Here is a 22,192-nt window from a genome sequence, read left to right on the forward strand (position 1 = left end):
CTTACAAAATAAGTAAGTATTTTGTATTCTCTTTTGAATAGCTTTGGGACATTCTTTAGATTCTACGTGTTTAATACATACTAAAACCATAGTATTCACCACTGTGTTCAGGGAAAGGGCGGATCTGCCATGCCATCAGTTTTCGAAAAGGATGCCTAGAAAGAGGCTCATTGTTCAGTGAATAACACCACCATTTAAAGGCCAATCCACAGCTTAACTCACATACTAGAACTGAAATGACTGCCATAACCACTAGGTGGCACTTGATACCAAATACTGCTACCAACCTATTGGAAGTATTGTTGCTATCAGAAGTATCTATTCACTGTTCTCCCTACTTTGAATAGCTATTGGTCCTTTTACAGTCAACTTCCCAGTATTCCTGGGAAAGTATCTATTAAGTGGAAGGTACTTTCCCTTACAGGACTATGTGTTTTAAGCCACGGCAGGTCACTTAAGCACAAGTGTAAAGCTGGTCCACTTTTATGGGCAAAATCAGGTGACCAGCTGGCACTTATGAAATGTACACTAACAGCGCTTTTGAAAAAACTATCCTTCGAGTCAAAAGGGAATGATCTCTTAAGGGATGAGATCAGGGCAAACCTGTTGCCCTATAACTGCTTTCCCCTATGCTGGCCAGAAATTCTGTTCTAAATTTTGGAAGAAACAACAGAAGATTCTTAGCATGGAACGTGTAATATGCAGATATCTACCATTTGACTCTGGAGCCACTCGACGAGCGTTTCTGCTGTGGAGTCTGGGATCTGGCATCGCAAGCCTTCCTTCTCATCTGCTTCCATCATCTCCAGCAACCCACGCAGGTCTTCCACAAGGTGCAGAGCTCGCAAGCTTCCCATGAATGGGGAGGTGGGGGACTGGCAATCAAAAATCCCATTGGAATATTCCAGGGCCTTAGAACCTAGGTTAAAAAAAATCAGAGAGAGCAACAGGATATATGTTAGATATTATACTCAAGCTGAAGGTGGCAAGCAAGTGTAGTCACAGTGGGAAGTGACCAAACAGGGGACAGGGAAAAGAGAATTCAATCATAAAAATCTCTCTAAGGCATAGTATTTGTGCAAAAATAAAAACCATGTAATTGATGATTAATGTCAATGGTCAAATCCCTAACAGGGAGGCCAGCAGTGTGGACTAGTAGGAGTATGTGGGCCTTAGTGTGAGATATGTCGACCTCAAGGAAACCAGGGCTCAGCAGTAAAAGGCCAGTTTGGGTGGAGCCATGTAGTCCCCAAAATACGAATTTTAGAAACCACAGAGTCTTTAAATTTCCTGTGAAAGAGCTGCCCAATGAGGTAGAAATTGCATGGTAATAGTTTCAAAATTAAGAGGGCCAGCTTCCAATTAACTGACCAGAATTTAATCTTTAAAGTTCAATAATTTACATGTGTACGTTTGTGTATGTATCTGTGAGCATGTCTGTGTAAACAATTTCCCCCACGATTTTGTTTGCAGCCTAGCATCAAATGCTCTCGATAATGTTAGCTTCAAAAAATAGTTTTACATCCATTTTTGTTTTCTCAGAGAAAACATTCTACTACTTAAAGCCACGCAACTGACCCACAGCCCACTCTGAAAGCACTCACATATGCTTCTTCATCTCTTTGATTTTTATTTTCTGGTCTATCAAACATACATACAATCAAATATACACAGTAACTTTATACATAAATCTCGATGGTTATGGATATTTAGGCTATTACATCACAAATCTGAAGATCTTACAACTGGAGGAGACCTGTGAACAGATGTGGGAGTTCTCTCTCCAGTTGGCCATGGGGCTTGATGGATTCTAACAATGGGTAAAAGAATTCTCTTTCAGCTCATACCACTGATATTCCTAATTCTGGGTCAAAATATTTGAACCAAACATCTATCAAACTGTGACAGTAACTGCTGATATGCTAGGCACAGTGACGCATGCTCATGGAGTCACATAATTGTCTGAATCCACCTCCTCAGGAAACCACTTAAAGCTGTGAGAACTCGGAAAAAAATAAATGCAGGAGAGGATGTCAGGAGAAAGAAGAACAGGAGAGCATTACAACCCAGACAGATGATAATGTCCTCTTCCAGCAGTTTTAAGTATTAAGATCATCTGGGGAGTTCCCATCATGGCGCAGTGGTTAACAAATCCGACTAGGAACCATGAGGTTGCAGGTTCGATCCCTGTCCTTGCTCAGTGGGTTTACAATCCGGCGTTGCCGTGGGCTGTGGTGTGGGTTGCAGACGCGGCTCGGATCCCGAGTTGCAGTGGCTGTGGTGTAGGCCGGCGACTACAGCTCTGATTAGACCCCTAGCCTGGGAACCTCCATATGCCGCGGGAGTGGCCCTAAAAAAGGCAAAAAGACAAAAAAAAAAAAAAATCATCTGATGATACCATTAAAAAATACCTAAGCTGGTGGTAACCTATTCTGTTCAGCCTCCATCACAGAATGAGGTGAGAGGGGAGGAATATGCATTTAGAAAAATTCCCCAAATGTCTGCAGTCAGTTTTCCTCCTCTCCCTCTTGTCTTAGCTGGAGAAATACTGATGGTCATTGAAAAATACAGATCCAGGTTGTACCCACAAAGCTCTTAGTTTGAGGGTGGAACCTTAGGAATCTTGATTTTCTTAGTAGCTCTAATGTTGGTCCTGAAGCCCCGCCAGGGCTAAGGAACAAATACACCAGTCTAATATAAAACATAAAATGCAAACCCCTCAGCTACTGTTCTAGATAGATCATCTTCCTCGACTAGAGGTTCACTACGAATGTAAGGTTATATATAACCTTTGGTAATAATTGGTTCTAGTTGCTATATTTTCTGAAATTGTGAAAGAATATATCCAATCTCTTTTCCACGTGACAGACCTTCAACTATTTAAAAACATGTATCATATGAAATAGATAACCAACAGGGACCTACTGTATAGCACAGGGAACTATATTCAATATCTTATAATAACCTATAATGAAAAGAATCTGAAAAAATATATATACACACATACATGTATGTATATGTGTAATGGAATCACTTCACTATACACATGAAATACAACACTGTAAATCAAGTATACTTCAAGTTTTAAAGAAGGCAGTTAAAACATTAAAAACAATTAAAAATAAAAGCATATATCATGCTCTGAGTAAGAATATGCTTTTCCAGGTTAAACACATACTGTTCCTAACCAGATGTGGTTGTTAAACTCTTTACCCTCATGCTTACATTTCTTCTAGATTAAGTTTTAGTTTGCCAATGATGCTTTGAAAATAATATTCCAAGAACCAAACACAGTACCCGAGGTGTGGTCTAATCTATCAAAGAGGTCAAATTCAAGTTGGGTCACCAGGACAGAGAAGTATAACAAAGAAGGCTTGACCATGCATGCCAATCCCTCAAGAGAAGAACCTTCTGAGAAGGAAAACACCTTTGATTTCTACAAACCATCAAAGCAGAGTAGGATCAAGTTTATGACCAGAAAAGAGAAGTTGCTGAGTTCAGGACAGCTATATTCTGCCCCTGGTGGTTGGTAGAGGCCAGCTGTACCCTGACCCTGACCATAAGGTGCATGCATGGCAACTCCACCCAAAGCCCACTCAGACACCTCCTCATTGTAATTGGTTTCTGAATGCCATGAAAAGTCCAGCTCTTGAGACAAAACATAAAATTTCACATGAGACCTTAGGTAGCCACCCCTCCTGGAAGAATGTGAGGAGTAAATGTTCCCTCAGCAATGATGAGAAAAAAAGGAGATGAGAGTCTACTGCCTTTGCTCAGCTTCTAGAGAGAATTACTGCAGATTCTTAAAAAGGAAGATGATCGGATTGGTGTTTTTAAAAAAGATTCTGGTGGTCTGGAAAAGGATGGGTAAGAAAGGGAAAGCAAGAGTGTCAGGGAGGAGTTCCCTTGTGGCATAGTGGGTTAAGGATCTGGCATTGTCACTGCTGGGGTGGTGAGGGTTCCATCCCAGCTCAGGAATTTCCACGAGCTGCAGGTGTGGCAAAAAAAGTTTCAGGGACATCAAGTGAGAGGGTTATTTAGAAAAGCAAGGCAATACAGATTTTAGCGAGGACAAAAAGGAATGGTAGATTTTGTAGGAGGTGGAAATGATAGAATTTGGTAAAGTGAGGGAACATGTGGGATGGGTCTAGAATGACATAAATTTCTGCTTTAGGAAACTGTATGGATGGAGGACTATGAAATTAGCCAGATAAAGACAACTAGAGGGGCTTCTGAAGACACAGATAACCAGCTCAGCGTTTTGCATAATGACACTGATGTGTCTATGGGGCATTTCAAGCGGAGACATCTGACTGGCAGGTATAGATAGGGACTTGAATCTTAGCAAAGAATTGGAAAACAAATAGATTTGAGAGTCACTGGAGTCTCTTCAAGGGAAGAGATTACTGAGAAAAAAATATTGGGTATTGGGTTAAAGCAGCATCCCTCAAAATGTGGCCCACATACTACCTGCACCAGAGTTACCTGACAGATTCTTTATCCTTGATAAGAAGCTCAGGATGGTACTGGAATTTTTGACATTTAAAAATCAAATTTAAGAAAAATTCAGCAAAAACTGGAGAAGAGAGACAAAGATGAAACCATGGGGAGCCTGATGACACTAGAGAGAGCCAGTAAGTGAATGTGAAAGTGGAGAGGTAATAAAAGAGCTGTCATGATAAAGCCAAGAGAGCAAAGTAAATGTCATGATTGCGTCTTTCAGAGGATGCAGATTACCTGCTATAATACCATCCATCTGCTCCAACGCTGCAGCCAACATGTCACTTGCATCACTCATCATTTTGTTATTTGTCAAGGGCAAATTCCAACCTAGATCTGAAAAAATAATGATGTTAACATTACATCCTTCAAATGACACATGCTTCCCGGCAGGTTTGATAACTCAATGTCAAATTATAACAACACCTAGCAATCAAATACAAAGAATTTCCAAAGTATTTGAACGGAATTAAGTATTAACCATTTAACAAGCTGTGGCCAGTCGTCATCTGTTTACTGAACTGCAAGACCACAGGCTATACCTGATCAGTCAATAAAATAATTACGATTCAGTTCTCGCACCCACGGTGTTTTAAACCCTGGTAGGATGGTTTCCATGATGTACTCTGTAGAGCCCTAGGTCTCTGTGAGGGCACCAGAGGTGGCAGTGGTACCTTGCTGAGGGCCATGCAGGATGCTGGGTAGATAAGACTGTTCCCCTTTCACCTGCGCCACCCCACCCACTTCTGTTCCCTTAATTTTGCCTTTGTTTTGCTTTTTTTTCAATAAGGAATTACCCGTGAGATTTGTCTACGAAAATGGTTCAGGAACATATATATATATATATATATTGAGTCTTCCATCTTGAAGTGTGATTATTAAATTTGTGCCCCACCTCTCTGCACTGTGCACTAGCTAAATATGCATGTAAGTTTTTGAGAAATTTTTTCAAGCACATACCCATCTACTGGTATTTTGCCATGTAATAATAACTGTCAAGTATTTATGCCTACAGTGGTTCCTACATGTTTACATAAATTATCCACATTCCTTAATCATGAGAGCAACCCTAGGAAATGTATAATTTCATCTCCACGTTAAAAAAAGATCAAAGATGTTTGATGATTTTTTTGGCCTATAAAGAGAGCAACAACAAAAACCAGTTTACAAAGACCAGTTTTTAAACTAGGTCTGATTTCCACTATAATATTGAATTTCTGTTTCTCCAATCATATCTGAAAGATAGGTTTGTGCTGAAATTGTGTCACAATCTACGCACTCTATTACAGGTTTAAAAATAAATTGAAATTATTCTTACAAAAAATGTGGCTATTAACAGGAAAAAGTCAAATTATGTGCTTTTCAATATTAATTAATGCATTTCAGGTACCAGCTAAGTACACATGTAAGCTCTCCTAACAGGCTTAAATAAGGTTCTTGCTACTTTGCAGATACTATGGTGCAGCAAATACCTGGGAAATAAAGGGCATGTTATTTAACAGAAACCTTTGCCCTCTGTTTCCAAGCAATCAGATCTCACCACTTTATTTTTACAAACGTATTTATAGTTCTGATGAACTGCTGCTTAGATCAGTTCTCTACCGTGCATTCATTCTAATAAAATGCCATTTAATCACTGTGACATCACTTTTGATTTTACAGTTTTCATAGATTTCATCTCAGAATTTCCCAGAACATTACTCCTTACAGAACATATAAAATATTACTATCATTTTATATAAAAATACTGTAGCCCAACAATACCCAAGACATGCATTTACAGTCACCCAGAAATGAGGGGGTTAACAAGCTAGGTTATGAACCTAGGAGTTCTCAAAAATTTACATGCATATTTAGTTAGTGCACAGTGCAGAGAGGTGGGGCACAAATTTAATAATCACACTTCAAGATGGAAGACTCAAAACACGCAAATTGAGAACATAAAAGATTAACTCAAAGAATGTACAGTCCTGGAGTTCCCGTCGTGGCGCAGTGGTTGACGAATCCGACTAGGAACCATGAGGTTGCGGGTTCGGTCCCTGCCCTTGCTCAGTGGGTTAACGATCCGGCGTTGCCGTGAGCTGTGGTGTAGGTTGCAGACGCGGCTCGGATCCCGCGTTGCTGTGGCTCTGGCGTAGGCCGGTGGCTACAGCTCCGTTTCAACCCCTAGCCTGGGAACCTCCATATGCCGCAGGAGCGGCCCAAGAAATAGCAACAACAGCAACAACAGCAAAAGACAAAAGACAAAAAGACAAAAAAAAAAAAAAAAAAAAAGAATGTACAGTCCTTACATTTTATATAATTAAGTGGCTTACATTCCCTTTCATTTTTATTTCTTTTTAATTTTTATCCCTTTCATTTTAAAAGTTACACTTCAAACAGCTCTAGATAGATACTTATATTAACATATATAAGCTAAGCTACAAACATGGGAACGCTGATTTTATTTTATTTATTTTTTTGTCTTTTTTTGTATTTTCTAGGGCCTCACTAGCAGCGTATGGAGGTTCTCAGGCTAGGGGTCTAATCAGAGCTGTTCCTGCCGGCCTATACCAGAGCCACAGCAACGTCAGATCCGAGCCTTGTCTGTGACCTACACCACAGCTCACAGCAATGACGGATCCTTAACCCACTGAGTGAGGCCAGGGATCGAACCCGCAACCTCATGGTTCCTAGTTGGATTCGTTAACCACTGAGCCATGACGGGAACTCTGGAATGCTTATTTTATTTTATTATTATTTTTTTTTTTTCCCACTGTACATCATGGGGACCAAGTTACTCTTACATGTATACATTTTTTCCCCCATCCTTTGTTCTGTTGCTATATGAGTATCTAGACATAGTTCTCAATGCTATTCAGCAGGATCTCCTTGTAAATCTATTCTAAATTGTATCTGAGAACCCCAAGCTCCCGATCCCTCTCACTCCCTCCCTCTCCCATCAGGCAGCCACAAGTCTTTTCTCCAAGTCCATGATTTTCTTTTCTGTGGAAAGGTTCATTTGTGCTGGATATGAGATTCCAGTTATAAGTGATATCATATGGTATTTGTCTTTGTCTTTCTGGCTCATTTCACTCAGTATGAGATTCTCTAGTTCCATCCATGTTGCTGCAAATGGCATTATGTCATTCTTTTTTATGGCTGAGTAGTATTCCATTGTGTATATATACCACATCTTCCTAATCCAATCATCTGTCGATGGACATTTGGGTTGTTTCCATGTCCTGGCTATTGTGAATAGAGCTGCAATGAACATGTGGGTGCATGTGTCTCTTTTAAGTAGAGTTTTGTCCAGATAGATGCCCAAGAGTGGGATTGCTGGGTCATATGGAAGTTCTATATATATAGATTTCTAAGGTATCTCCAAACTGTTCTCCATAGTGGCTGTACCAGTTTACATTCCCACCAACAGTGCAGGAGGGTTCCCTTTTCTCCACAGCCCCTCCAGCACTTGTTATTTGTGGATTTATTAATGATGGCCATTCTGACTGGTGTGAGGTGGTATCTCATGGTAGTTTTGATTTGCATTTCTCTTATAATCAGCGATGTTGAGCATTTTTTCATGTGTTTGCTGGCCATCTGTATATCTTCCTTGGAGAACAGTCTATTCATGTCTTTTGCCCACTTTTCCATTGGTTGATTGGCTTTTTTGCTGTTGAGTTGTATAAGTTGCTTATATATTCTAGAGATTAAGCCCCTGTCAGTTGCATCATTTGAAACCATTTTCTCCCATTCTGTAAGTTGTCTTTTTGTTTTCTTTTGGGTTTCCTTTGCTGTGCAAAAGCTTTTCAGTTTGATGAGGTCCCATGGGTTTATTTTTGCTCTCATTTCTATTGCTTTGGGAGACTGACCTGAGAAAATATTCATAAGGTTGATGTCAGAGAGTGTTTTGCCTATGTTCTCTTCTAGGAGTTTGATAGTGTCCTGTCTTCTATTTAAGTCTTTCAGCCATTTGGAGTTTATTTTTGTGCATGGTGTGAGGGTGTGTTCTAGTTTCATTGCTTTGCATGCAGCTGTCCAGGTTTCCCAGCAATGCTTGCTGAATAGACTTTCTTTTTCCCATTTTAGGTTCTTGCCTCCCTTGTCAAAGATTAAGTGACTATAGGTGTCAGGGTTTATTTCCGGGTTCTCTATTCTGTTCCATTGGTCTGTCTGTCTGTTTTGATACCAGTACTGCACTGTTTTGATGACTGTGGCTTTGTAATATTTCTTGAAGTCTGGGAGAGTTATGCCTCCTGCTTGGTTTTTGTTTCTCAGGATTGCTTTGGCGATTCTGGGTCTTTTGTGGTTCCATATAAATGTTTGGATTGTTTGTTCTAGTTCTGTGAAAAATGTCATGGGTAATTTGATAGGGATGGCATTGAATCTGTAGATTGCTTTGGGTAGTATGGCCATTGTTACAATATTGATTTTCCCAATCCAGGAACATGGAATATCTTTCCATTTCTTTACATCTTCTTTAACTTCTTTGATTAAAGTTTTGTAGTTCTCGGCATATAGGTCCTTTACCTCTTTGGTCAGGTGTATTCCGAGGTATTTGATTTTTTGAGGTTCAATTTTAAAAGGTATTGTATTTTTGTATGGAATGCTGATTTTAAAATAATGCTTATATTAGAAAATCTCTCATCACCTCACTACATTAGAAAAACAAATATTCTTCCTTTTTAGAAACTATAATTTGAGTAGAGCATGTACACTTTTTCAAGAAGACACATATTTATTATTTATTTGTGCTGTTCAACAAAGCTTTCTAATGCTATGACACGGAGGATGAAAACCTTGGCCATGCATTTCAAAATGGTGGTGAAGAACCACTTTTTTAAAAAAAATTTAATCTTAATTTTTAAAAAAATTCAGGTTGTTAGAGACCAAGTGTTTAATATAGTAAAAATATGATGACAATGTTAAATTGTTATATAAGTTTATAAATGCTTACTCTTGATCTCTACACATATCACATCGCAGCCTGTATGTAACAGTAAGGAGAACACAGACAGAAAACACAATAAGTGTGTATATAATATGGCAAAGGTTTTAGGTGAGAGAGAAAAAGTTTGAGAAGGATGAGGGGGTCAGGAATTTAAAGGGGTTTGCAAATAGAGTGGTCAGGGAAAGTTGACAGATTCAAAGGTCAAAGACCTCTTTAATACATTAAAATTAGTTAAATATAGTATAGTTTAGTGGTATTCCAAATGTAGAATTCCTACAAATTGATTTTTTTTAAAAAGGGAAGAGTGAGGACATGAACAGACATGTAATAGAAGAGGAAAAACTTTTGACCCATATAAATATAAAGAGATGCTTACTGTTATTAATAATCAAGGAATTTAACACAACAATGTGATACCATTTTATACCTAGTCCCTTGGCAAAAAGTTCATATTACTAAGTATTGTAAAAGGATGTGAATTCACAGAACCTCTTACAGAATGGTAATAGGACTGTAAAATGGGCTAAGATTAAACATTTATATTCATTTCAATCTAGCAATATTTACTCTAAGGTATACAGCCATAAGCAATATACAAATGTTCATAATAGGACTCGTCACAAGGACAAAAAAAGTGGAAAGAACCCAAACATCCATCAACGTGAGAGGAGATGAATGAATTGGTATATTTACATAATGTAACTGCAACAGTTTTCAAAACAAACTAAAGCACTACATGTGTAATATGGGCAAATCTATGCAATGTAATAGCAAATGAAGAAGTAAACCTCTGGTAAATTTGACAAGACTTTTAATAAAGTTAAAAACAATCAAATACAAATATGTAAATACACACATATTCATTAGAAATACATATGATTCAATATGACTCTACAAAAAGGAAAAAGGGAATGATAACATGAAATTCAGGATGTTGGCTGCCTCAAGCCACAGCTGTAGAGGGACAGAATGGGACAAAGGGTTATACAGTTAAATGAAGGTTACTCTCAAGTTTTTTGAATTATGGAATGGATTCAAAAGTTATTACTACACTATCAAAAATGACAAAATGGAGCTTTCTGCTGTGGCTAAGTGGGTTAAGAACCCAATATATTGTCTATGAGGATGCAGCTTTGATCCCTGGCCCCACTCAGTGGGTTAAGGATCCAGTGTTGCCCCAAGCTGTGGCGTAGGTTGCAGATGTGGCTGTGGTAGAGGCCAGCAGCTGCAGCTCCAATTTGATCCCTATCCCAGGAACTTTCATATACCATAGATACAGCCATCAAAAGAAAAAAAAGGGGGGGGGAATGGGAATTGCAGTTCTGATAATGGTGGAATATATTTTGTTGGATTTACTGTTTCACAAACAGCAATACAAAACACTGGGTAACATATAAAGCAATTTTGAAGAAACTGGAGAATGACCAAAAGCAGGTAGAAACAATGAGGAATTCAGATCTTGAGAAAAGGGAACCATAATGAGTGAGATTCACATTTATACATGTTTTCATTTGTGGGCACTCCCCTGTCCATGTGATGCAGAGTGGCTAGGACTCATGAAGAATATCACAATGTTACTGGCTCGATGGATAGAAGCGGAGTAAAGTTCTTACATTCCACAAAGATGTTTAGCACTAACTCACAGCAGGCTGTGATAAGTTAAGAACATAATATAATCCATTAAAACTATAAATAAAGACATAAGTAAAAAGTCCACTGAGCTGATGAAACAGAGTATTAGTCAAATGACAAACAGTAGACTTAAACTCAATCACATAATTTATCATTACATTAAATATACATGGAATAAACATCAATAAAAGCCAGAGATTGTCAGACTGGTTAAAGACATATAAAATGATGAAAAATGAGATATTATACACATAGTAGGCCTGGGAAAGGAGGAGTGACTATATTAATGTAAGAAAAATGACTTCCAATCAAGAAGTAACACTAGAAAGAAAGAGGTATATTTTATAATGGTAAGAGTCAATTAATCAGGAAGTCCTAACAATCACAAATATTTCTGCAACTAATGACAGACTTAGAAATTACATGAGGCAAAACCTGACACAATTAAGGGAGAATTACACAAATTCAGTCCATTGCATTTAATGTAATGGTTGATATGGTTGGATTTCAGTCTATTCTCTGCCATTTTTTTTTTTTCTGTTTGTCTCATCTGTCATTTGTTCCTCCTTTTCAATCTTCTTTTGAAATGGCAGACAAGGCAAGAAAAAAAATTAGGTAATAATATAGCAACACTATCAACCATCTTGACCTAATTCGATTTTTAGAACAACTAAATGTAGAATTTACATTCTTTTCAGTCCACATGTTACATTCATTAGGATAGGCCATACATGTATTCAAGGCCACAAAATGACCCTCAAAAAATCCCAAATGGACATTAAAGGACTATATAGAAGAATAAGAACAGCAATCTGAAGTGGTAAAGCACTAACACTAGGAAGAGAATTTCAATATTTATTAAAAGGCTGACTTGCCCATGGCTTGAGCTGTATTAGAGGCATTCTAATTTCATGAATATCTGTATTGATAAGACTATGTTAATTTTCATGGCTGAGTCAAAGCATTTTTAAAAATAGAAACACTAAATAGAAAGGCTTCAGAAAATCCCATGTTCTATAAAGATTTTCCTATCTTCTCAGAATCATTTCTGAGAGTAAGATTCCTCTGGGCATCCTACATACTTATCACAATGGAATAGCACTCCAATACAATGGAACAGTACTCCACAATGAAAAAGATTCATACATACATATAGCGCTATAGTAGGCAAAAGAAGCCAGACATAAATGACTCTATTCCTGCGTGATTCCTTTTATAAAAGGAAATTCAAGCATAGGTAAAAATGGTGACAGAAAGTAGAACAATTACTTGTAGGAAGTGGTGAATGATAGAAAGAGATACTGGGGACTTCCTGTTCAATATCTTCATGGAGGTCTCGGTTATACAGGTTTATACATTTGTCAGAACTCATCAAACTGTACATTTCAGATGTGTTCATTTCACTGTACTTAAGTTTCACCTCAAAGCTTGAAAATTAGAATAGAAAATGGTTGTTAGAAATTAGAAATGAAACAATATTTTAAAATGGAACAAGCAAATAAATGGATGAATGGAAATACGATATGCATGGCCTTATGATAATGATATGTATGAATAAAGAATAATGAAAAATCAGGAGTTCCCACTGGGGCTCAGAAAGTTATTAACCCGACTAGCATCTATGAGGACGTGGGTTCAATCCCTGCCTGGCCTCACTCAGTGGGTTAAGGATCTGGCATTGCCATGAACTGTGGTGTAGGTCATAGAAGCAGCATGGATCCCGCACTGCTGTGGCTGTAGCCTCGGTGGGCAGCTATGGCTCCAATTTGACTCCTTGCCTGGGAACTTCCATATGCCGCAGATGTAGCCCAAAAAGACAAAAAAAAAAAAAAAAAAAAAAGAATGGATAATCCAATTATATGTACCTATTATATGTACCTATTATATATGTACCTTTGGTCCAAAATAAAACTCAGAACATCCAGCTTCCTTTGTTCTAATTCTTCGCTTATCCAGACACCTGCTGATTACAATTTCATTTTTTGAGTGGACAAAACCATTTAGAAAATTAAAACTTTAAAATCCAATAATTCTCAAACAATATCAAATTTATTTATGGATTCTAAATAGCAAATATATACTTCTTTGAATGACTGGCTGAAGGAAAAGGCACCTGAAAACACAACTAACACCAACAACAAAGGAATGGGGATGGGTTCAAGGTCGTAATTCAAACTGAAGGAATCCCTTATTTGCTGGGTAATAAAAACAGAGATCAGTTCTGCTGATCTCGTACAGAGTCCTCAGTTCTAGTGGATTCCTATTCCAACAGTTTAATAAAAAGAAGTTCAGAAAAGTCTTAGAAAAGCAATTCCTGGTACTAACATTCATATTTTATAGAAAAGGTCCAAAAAAACCCGGAAAAGCGTATTTGGGATATATTTCAAGCTTGGTCAAGACCCATTTAGAGCAGATTTGAATAAGGTAAATTAGGGAAAGTTTCAGCAATGGGTGTGGTGGTTAAAGGGCTCACGGGAAACCACATTTTTGCAGGGTTGCTGACTAACTGATGTTTTAGGTCAGGCCAGCTGCCCAGTCTCTCTGTGAAGGAAGAAAGAAAGACTGGAGTTCCTGTTGTGGCTCAGTGGTTAACGAATCTGACTAGGAACCATGAGGTTGCGGGTTTGATCCCTGGCCTTGCTCAGTGGGTTAAGGATCAGGCGTTGCCGTGAGCTGTGGTGTAGGTTGCAGACGCAGCTCGGATCCCGTGTTGCTGTGGCTGTGGTGTAGGCCAGCAGCTACAGCTCCAATTTGACCCCTAGCCTGGGAACCTCCATATGCCACGGGAGTGGCTCAAGAAATGGCAAAAAGACAAAAAAAAGAAAAAAAAAGAAAGAAAGAAAGAAAGACTGTAAGACAATTAGAAAGTCTGTTTCTAAACTTTAGTGAGCATAACATTTGCCCTGTGTCAGCTTTCCTTAGGTAAAATGTTTAAGTTTGAAAGAGAACTTCTAATTCTGGACCTAGGAATGGATCCTAAGACACTTAAAAGAAGACATCCCTTCAGTGAAAGAGAAAATATTTAGGAGTTTCTGTTGTGGCTCAGTGGGTTAAGAACTGGACTAGTATGCATGAGAATGCAGGTTCAATCCCTTGCCTTGCTCAGTTAAAAGATCTGGCATTGCTGCAAGCTGTGGTGTAGGTTGTAGATGAGGCTCAGATCCAGCGTTGCTGTGGTTGTAGTGTAGGCCTGCAGCTGCAGCTCCCATTTGACCTCTTACCTGGGAACTTCCATATGCCGCAGGTATGGCTCTTAATAAAAAAAAAAGAGAGAGAGAGAGAATGATTACATATATTCATGTTCTATGGCTGGCAGAGCACCATGTTATTGCACAGTCATTATAAAAACAATAGAATTCATATAAATTATCCACAGATCTCTCACCAATTTTTTCCCCTAAGATGCTCTCTAGGGATGTCAATCAATACTGAGTGAAGTAAGTCAGAAAGAGAACGACAAATACCATATGATATCACATATCTGAAATAATACATGGCACAAATGAAACTTTCCACAGAAAAGAAAATCATGGACTTGGAGAATAGACTTGTGGTTGCTAAGGGGGAGGGAGTAGAGTGGATTGGGAGCTTGCTGTTAATAGATGCAAACTATTGTCCTTGGAATGGATTAGCAATGAGATCCATTGCTGTGTAGCCCTGGGAACTATGTCTAGTCACTTACGATGGAGCATGATAATGTGAGAAAAAAAATGTATACATGTATGTGTAACTGGGTCACCATGCCGTACAGTAGAAAAAAAAATTGTATTGGGGAAATAACAATTTAAAAAAATGAAATGACTTCCCATGTATGCAGCAACACAATCTTAGCAAAGAACTGCCTTGAAAATTGGAGTAGGACTGTTGAATGGTTCTCAAGGCATAGGGCTTGACCAGCAGCAGCAGCAGCAGCAGCAATAGCATCAGATGATGCTGAGCGTAAGGATGCTTGGGCCCAGTATATGTGAGCTGGTTCTGATGTAAATCCTTGCGCCCAGATCTACTGAATCAAACACTCCACAGGCAGGGCCCAGCACTCTGGGTTTGCATGAGCTGCCAGGTGATTCTGGTGCGACTCAGTCACTGTGCTGGAAGCCAAGAGGCCCTCTTTCCTCTTTGGACCACAAGCCCCACCCAGAATGAGCTGGAAACCAGCTAGCAAGGTAAATAAGGGCAGAGCTCTTCTTCCCAACTCCTACTCCTTAACTTTTTTTTTTTTTTAATCCCAAAATACCAGCGCAGAAGAAGCAATTCAGGTTTTGGTTTTTGTTTTGTTTTTTTTTTTTGCAGCTACACCTGTGGCATATGGAAGTTCCCCATGCTGAGGGTCAAATAGGAGCTGCAGCTGCTGGCCTACTCCACAGCCACATCTTCGACCTACACAACAGCTCAAGGCAACGCCAGATCCTTAACCCACTGAGCGAGGTCAGGGATCAAATCCGCATCCTCTCAGAGACTAGTCAGGTTCGTAACCTGCCAAGCCACAGTGGAAACTCTGCAATTCAGCTTTTAACCTGAAAAAATCTCTCCCTTTCAACCTCAACTCGTAAGTCGTTGTCTTTTTAAGATTCTTATGAAATCCCTGTTTTCTGGTTCTCTATGTATCTGCCATCACATATTTCCTCCTCCACACGGTATTACTCCAAATCCTTTCATCTCCAGTCTGCTCCTAACATCCCTAGAAAATTAATTTAGAATCACTTGAAAAGGGCAATATGCTAAGTGGGGGGGGGTCAAGGGGCAGCAGGGAAAGTATTGAAAACAGTGGGGATGCTGGCACCAGGGGCGATATCTAATGTTACAACACACATGTAAAAGGTTTGTCAAGCTGTAAAAATAAGCATAATACTGCAGATATAACTGGAAATTCGAATACTGTATTTGATGATATTACAGAACTATTTTAATGTTTATGTTATAGTAGAGATGAGAAAAATATTCATGGATGAAGTAAGAAATCTAGAATTTGCTTTAAAATAATGAAGTAAAAGGGAATCAGAGTAAAGATAGAGATGAAACAAGATTCATCATGATTTGATAATAGTTAAACATGGGTGATAAGTACATGGGGTAACATTGAACTATTTTATCTACATTTTTATATATTTCCATAATAAACTTCTTCATCTGTATCTTCGGACAACAGGATTTTCAAACCCTCTGGACCATGATACAACTGGCTTAAACATTTTGTTTTTCTATTATAACCTCAAGCATACCAAGGGCTCACCAAATATTTACAAGCCAAATAAGATACTTGTTATTTTAACCACCTGCATAAACACAAACACACAGAAGATGGGACAGCCCTTCACAGGGAGATATAAGGCAGAGCATAAAAGTGGGCATATTAATGACTGCGTATTAGTAAAAGTTACTTCTCTTGCTCATGAAAATGAAGAGCCATAAAAGATAGTAAGTAGTCAAATAAATGAAGCAGCATGGAAAACAGGACAAAATAAAGGAAAATTAATCTTTTTTGGGTGGGGGTTCCTTGCATCCACAGCATGCAGAAGTTCCCTGGGCCAGGGATCAAACTCGCACCACAGCGGTGCCAACACCAGGTCCTTAACCCAATGAGCCACCAGGGAACTCCAGAAGTAGATCTTTTGGCTCTATGCTATTAATGCTTACGAATGATGAGAAGGGAGTTGATTTTTAAGAAGTTCATTACAGTAAGCCAAGATTTTACACTTCTTGAATATAAGAATGTTGCTGCTATTTGAAAACCTGATGCATATTAAATGTCAGTAAATGTGAAGAGCTTGTGATAAACTGAAAGAATGGCCCATTTCTCTCTTATCTACTATTATTAGGTAGAATTCTGACTCCATGGGATTTGCCCCATGTCACTGAAGAAGAAAGATTTGAGTCTAAAACCCAAGTATGCCTCTCGCTGATTTAACAAGTACTTATTTATCGAACAATTAGTACGCCCTGACTAGAATCACCAACTTGACAAGGATCCCCAAGTTTGACCTATCCCATAAGCTTCTAGTTCAAATACATACCATCTCCAGAACACCCACCCTGCCTGCCTCTCATGCAGTACAACATACCCTTCTCTGAGCGTACCATGCTCGTTTATCTCTATTCTACCACTTCCTTTTTCTCTTTTTTTTTTCTTTTGCTTCTTAGGGCCACACCTGTGGCATGTGGAGGTTCCCAGGCTAGGGGATGAATTGGATCTACAGCTGCTATAGCTGCCGGCCTACGCCACAGCCACAGCAATGCGGGATCCTTATTAACCCACTGGGCAAGGCCAGGGATCAAACCCATATCCTCATGGATACTAGTCGGGTTTGTAACCTGCTAAGCCACAATGGGAACTCCCATGTCCTTGTATCGCTCCTTCTAAGCCCTGGGACACATACTTTCAAGAGTCAGCTCAGGCATCCTTTCCTCCAAGGTCTTGTTGATCCCTCCATGAGCATCCGGGGTAGGACTTCACATGAGCTTCTTGACATGCTGTGAGCTCCTTGATAATGGTGACTGTATTTCTGATCTGGGCATCCCTAGTGTCTCACATGCTGGCCATCAAATGCTTTTACCCTAAAGGCTCCTCAAGCATGAATACTTTTATGCTATAACTCTTCTAAGCTCCTTTACTCCCTGTAAGCGTCCTTTTAGCTGCACAGGCCAGAAACCTATCTTCCCACCTTTACTTTTAAGATAAACTTGGTAAATCTGGTCATCGTCATCACCCTTGCTAGCTAAGATATCGTAAAATGAATATTCATGCTCTTCAAGAGGTAGGTAAACCAAATTCAGTGTGCTACTTTGGAATGACGTTATTTCTATCAGTTTGCAAAACGTTCTAGTTCCTAAAATGATGGGGAAGTATCAGGGGGCCTGAGAAGGTTTCAACTTCTAATTTTTCCACCCACTCTAATCTCTTCTCTCCAGGTCTTAAAAACCTGGAGACTCATTTCTCCCTATTTTCCCACCCAGGTCTACCAACCTACCCTTAGCTGGCTAAGAGGAAAGCTGTTCTGGGATATGTGTGATCCAGACTTGCACTCGAAGGAGGGCAGGGCTGGGTAACAGCTACTCAAAGCTCTGAAAGGGAGGAAAAGGACATATACCATATATAAGCATCCTGTAAAGAAGTGTGTTATAACCCCCCCCCCCAGACTAAAAGGTAGTGAAAAAATTGAGTAGACTATAATCAACATTTGTTTCAATAAAATAGATGTCAGAATGTCTCAAGAAATAAAAGCATCGTTTTGTGAAACTTTTGGGTTTTTTTTGGCTGCACCCATGGCATGCAGAAGTTTGGGGCCAGGGATTGAACCCCCACACAGCAGTGACAAAGTCACATCCTTAACCCACTGAGCCACCAAGGAACTCCTGGTTTGGTTTTATATATTTACTTGCATGCAACAATTTTTTTTTTTTTGGTCTTTTGTCTTTTTAGGGCTGCACCCAAGGCATATGGAGGTTCCCAGGCTAGAAATCTAATCGGAGCTGTTACTGCTGACTTACACCAGAGCTACAGAAACACCAGATCTGAGCCATGTCTGTGACCTACACCACAGCACACAGCAACGCTGGAACCTTAACCCACTGAGTGAGGCCAGGGATCGAACCTGTAACCTTATGGTTCCTAGTCGGATTTGTTTCCACTGCACCATGACGGGAATTCTGGATGCAACAAATATTTACTGAAGGCCTACCATGTGTCAGAACAGTGGAAGAGACAAGCAAAAGAAAAATCACTCTGCCTTTAGGGAGCTGACATGCCAGTGGTTTTAGCACATGCATGTGTGCATGTGTGTGTGTATATGTGTATGCACACATGCATGTGTGTGTGTGTACATGCGTGCCTATGTACCGCATTATGATATGAGAAAGTATAGCTTACACTGGGTCAAAACATTTGACAATTACTTCTCTAAAGTGATTCTGTTGAGAACATAGTCTATGGACTGGTGCTAGTTGACCAACTGTTCCTGGTCTACTATGAGATAAGTATAGAAATTGAGAATAAGTACTGAGAAAATTTTATAGCCACTTAACCTTGCTGTGATATCTAATTACATAATAATTTTGCTGCCAAATCCAATTATTTTAAAATGGGATTTTACAAAAAAGAGTCAATCCATGATGGATTAGAAATAAGAAAAAAGAAAAAAAAAAAAAAAAAAAAACCACTTAGTCCTTCATCAGAGATGGTGGGAGAAGCACGGCTCCGGAGGACACACTGGGTAGGTGTCTTGGGACTGGGTGTGTACACGGTACTGTAATTGGGAGCTGCAGCCACAGAGCACAGAGAGAAGGGGAGACACATGAGCAAGAGAACTTCCACAAGTGGCGAGTAGAGTTCAGGTGCATTCTCTCTCCATACATGTCAAACAATGACAATAATGAGAAATGGAAATAATGCAAAGAAAGAGAACAAAGTGTTAGCACTGACAATGATGACTTAATGGCTAAATTCGGAAGTGAAACAAAAGAAACATTTAAATTAAATTAACACCAGTGGCAGTCATATACAGGCATACCTCGTTTTAATTTGCTTCACTTTGTTGTGCTTTATAGATAGCAACAGCTTTGTGGGGTTTTTTGGTTTGTTTATCCAAATTGAAGGTTTGTGGCACCCCAGCATCGAGCAAGTCTATCAGCATCATTTTTTCCAATGGCATTTAGTCACTCCATGTCTCTGTGTCACATTTTGGTAATTCTAGCAATATTTCAAGCCTTCTCATTATTATTATATTTGTCATGGTGGTCTGTAGTCAGTGATCCCTGATCTTACTATTGTAATTGCTTTGGGGCACTATGAGCTGCACCTGTACAAGATGGAGCCCTTAGTTGATAAATGTATGTGTGGTGACTGCTCCACCAACCTGCCTCTCCCCCATCTCTCTCTCCTCCATAGGCCTTCCTATTTCCCAAGACACAACAGTATTGGAATCAGGCCAGTTAAAATAACCTTAAAGTGGCCTCTGTGTGTTCAAATGAAAAGAAGAGTCATACGTCTCTCACATTAAATCAAAAGCTAGAAATGATTAAGCTTAGTGAGGAAGGCATGTTGAAAGCCGAGATAGGCTGAAAGCTAGACCTCTTGCACCAGTCAGCCAAGTAGTAAAAGAAAACTTCCTGAAGGAAATTAAAAGTGCCACTCCAACGAATACATGAATGATAAGAAAGTGAAACAGCCTGTTGCTGATATGGAGAATGTTGTAGTGGTCTGGACAGAAGATCAAAAGAGCCACAACATACCCTTAAGCCAAAGTCTGATCCAGAGCAGGGCCCTAACTCTCTTCAACCCTCTGAAGGCTGAGAGAGATGAGGAAGCTGCAGGGTTTCAGTTTGAAGCTGAAGAGGTTGAAGGAAGGAAGTCCTCCGTACAACATAAAAGAGCAAGGTGAAGTAGCGAGTGCTGCAGCGAGTTACCCAGATCTCACTCAGATGATTAATGAAGGTGGCTACACTGAACAACAGATTTTCAATGTAGATGCAACAGCTTTCTCTTGCAAAAAGATGCCATTTAAGTCTTTCATAGCTAGAAAGAAGAGGTCAATGCCTGGCTTCAAAGCTTCAAAGGACAGGCTGACTCTCTTGTTAGAGGCAAAAGCAGCTGGTGACTTTAAGTTGAAGCCAGGGCTCCTTTACCATTCTGAAAAATCCTCTACTCTGCCTCGTTCTGTCAATGGAATAACAAAGGCCGGATGACAGTATATCTACTGACGGCATGGTTTACTGAATATTCTTAAGCCCACTTTTGAGAACTACTGCTCAGAAAAAAAAGTTCTTTTCAAAATATTACTGCTCACTGATAATGCACCTGGTCACCCCAGAGCTCTGATGGAGATGGACAATGGAGATGAATGTTGTTTTGATGCCCGCTAACACAGCATCCATTCTGCAGCCCATGGACCAAGGAGTCATTCTGACTTTCAAATCTTATTCTTTAAGAAATACATTTCAGGAGTTCCCAGCAGAAATGAATCCAACTAGGAACAATGAGGTTGTGGGTTCGATCCCTGGCCTCACTCAGTGGGTTAAGGATCTGGCACTGTGGTGAGCTGTGGTGTAGGTCACAGGTGCTGCTTGGATCTGGTGTTGCTGAGGCTGTGGCATAGGCCAGCGGCTACAGCACTGATTAAACCCCTAGCCTGGGAAGCTCCACATGCCGTGAGTGCGGCCCTAAAAAGACAAAAAGAAATACATTTCGTAAGGCTGTAACTGCCATAGACAGTAAGTCTCTGATGGATCTGGGCAAATTAAATCAAAAACCTTCTGGAAAAAATTCACCATTCTAGCTAGATGCCATTAAGAACACCTGTGATTCACAGAAAGCGGTCAAAACAACATTCGGAAGAGTTTGGAAGAAGTTGATTCCAACCCTTCTGGATGACTTAGAGGGGTTCAGGACTTCAGTGGAGGAAGTCACTGTAGGTATGGCAGAAACAGCAAGAGATCTAGAATTAGATGATGTGACTGAATTGATGCAATCTCACAATAAAACTTCAACAGATAAGGAGCTGCTTCTTATAGATGAGCAAAGAAAGTGGCTTCTTGAGATGGAACCTATTCCTGGTGAAGATGCTGTAAAGATTGTTGAAATGAAAAACAAAGAATTCAGAATATCACATAAACTAAGTTGATAAAGCAATGGCAAGGTGTGAGAAAATCGATTCGAATTCTGAAAAAAGTTCCACTGTGTGTAAAATGCTATCAAACAACATTGCATGTGACAGAGAAATCCTTCATGAAAGGAAGAGTCAATTGATGGGAAAAACTTAATTGCTGTCTTATTTTAAGAAACTGCTCCAGTCACTCCAACCTTCAGCAACCACCTCCTTGATCAGCTATCAACATCTCACTGAGGCAAGACCCTCCACCAGTACAAGTACTACGACTTGCTGAAGGCTCAGATGATGGTTAGCATTTTTTAGCAATAAAATGTTTTTTAATGAAAGTATGTACCTTGTTTTTTAGACATAATGCTATTGCACACTATAGCATGGTGTAAACATAACTTATATGTTATGTTTCCCAGTGCACTGGGAAACCAAAAATTTCCTATAACTCACTTTATTGCAATACTAGCTTTACTGCAGTGGTATGGAACCAAACTCACAAGATCTTTAGTGTATGCCTGTAACTGGAACCTAATGACAA

At 39.5% G+C, this 22,192-nt stretch overlaps 1 protein-coding gene across 22 annotated transcripts in view; it reads right to left on the bottom strand.

The window, feature by feature from the left end:
* PPFIBP1 (PPFIA binding protein 1) overlaps positions 1–22,192 on the bottom strand; it is a 191,518-nt gene that overhangs the window by 64,416 nt on the left and 104,910 nt on the right. For 15 of the 22 annotated variants that reach the window (XM_021092144.1, XM_021092133.1, XM_021092134.1 and 12 more), the window contains 2 exons: positions 4,738–4,836; positions 714–919 (listed from right to left, as the gene is read on the bottom strand). In XM_021092144.1, coding sequence (XP_020947803.1) covers positions 714–919; positions 4,738–4,801 — 270 coding nt within the window. In that variant the 5' untranslated portion in view covers positions 4,802–4,836. Of the gene's footprint in view, positions 1–713; positions 920–4,737; positions 4,837–17,436; positions 17,456–18,027; positions 18,122–22,192 lie in introns of those variants that run through there. The other 7 variants (XM_013997776.2, XM_021092149.1, XM_021092148.1 and 4 more) reach the window with 3 other exon arrangements.

This window comes from Sus scrofa, chromosome 5, assembly GCF_000003025.6.
Source record: "Sus scrofa isolate TJ Tabasco breed Duroc chromosome 5, Sscrofa11.1, whole genome shotgun sequence".
In the NCBI taxonomy this organism is placed as follows: domain Eukaryota; kingdom Metazoa; phylum Chordata; class Mammalia; order Artiodactyla; family Suidae; genus Sus; species Sus scrofa.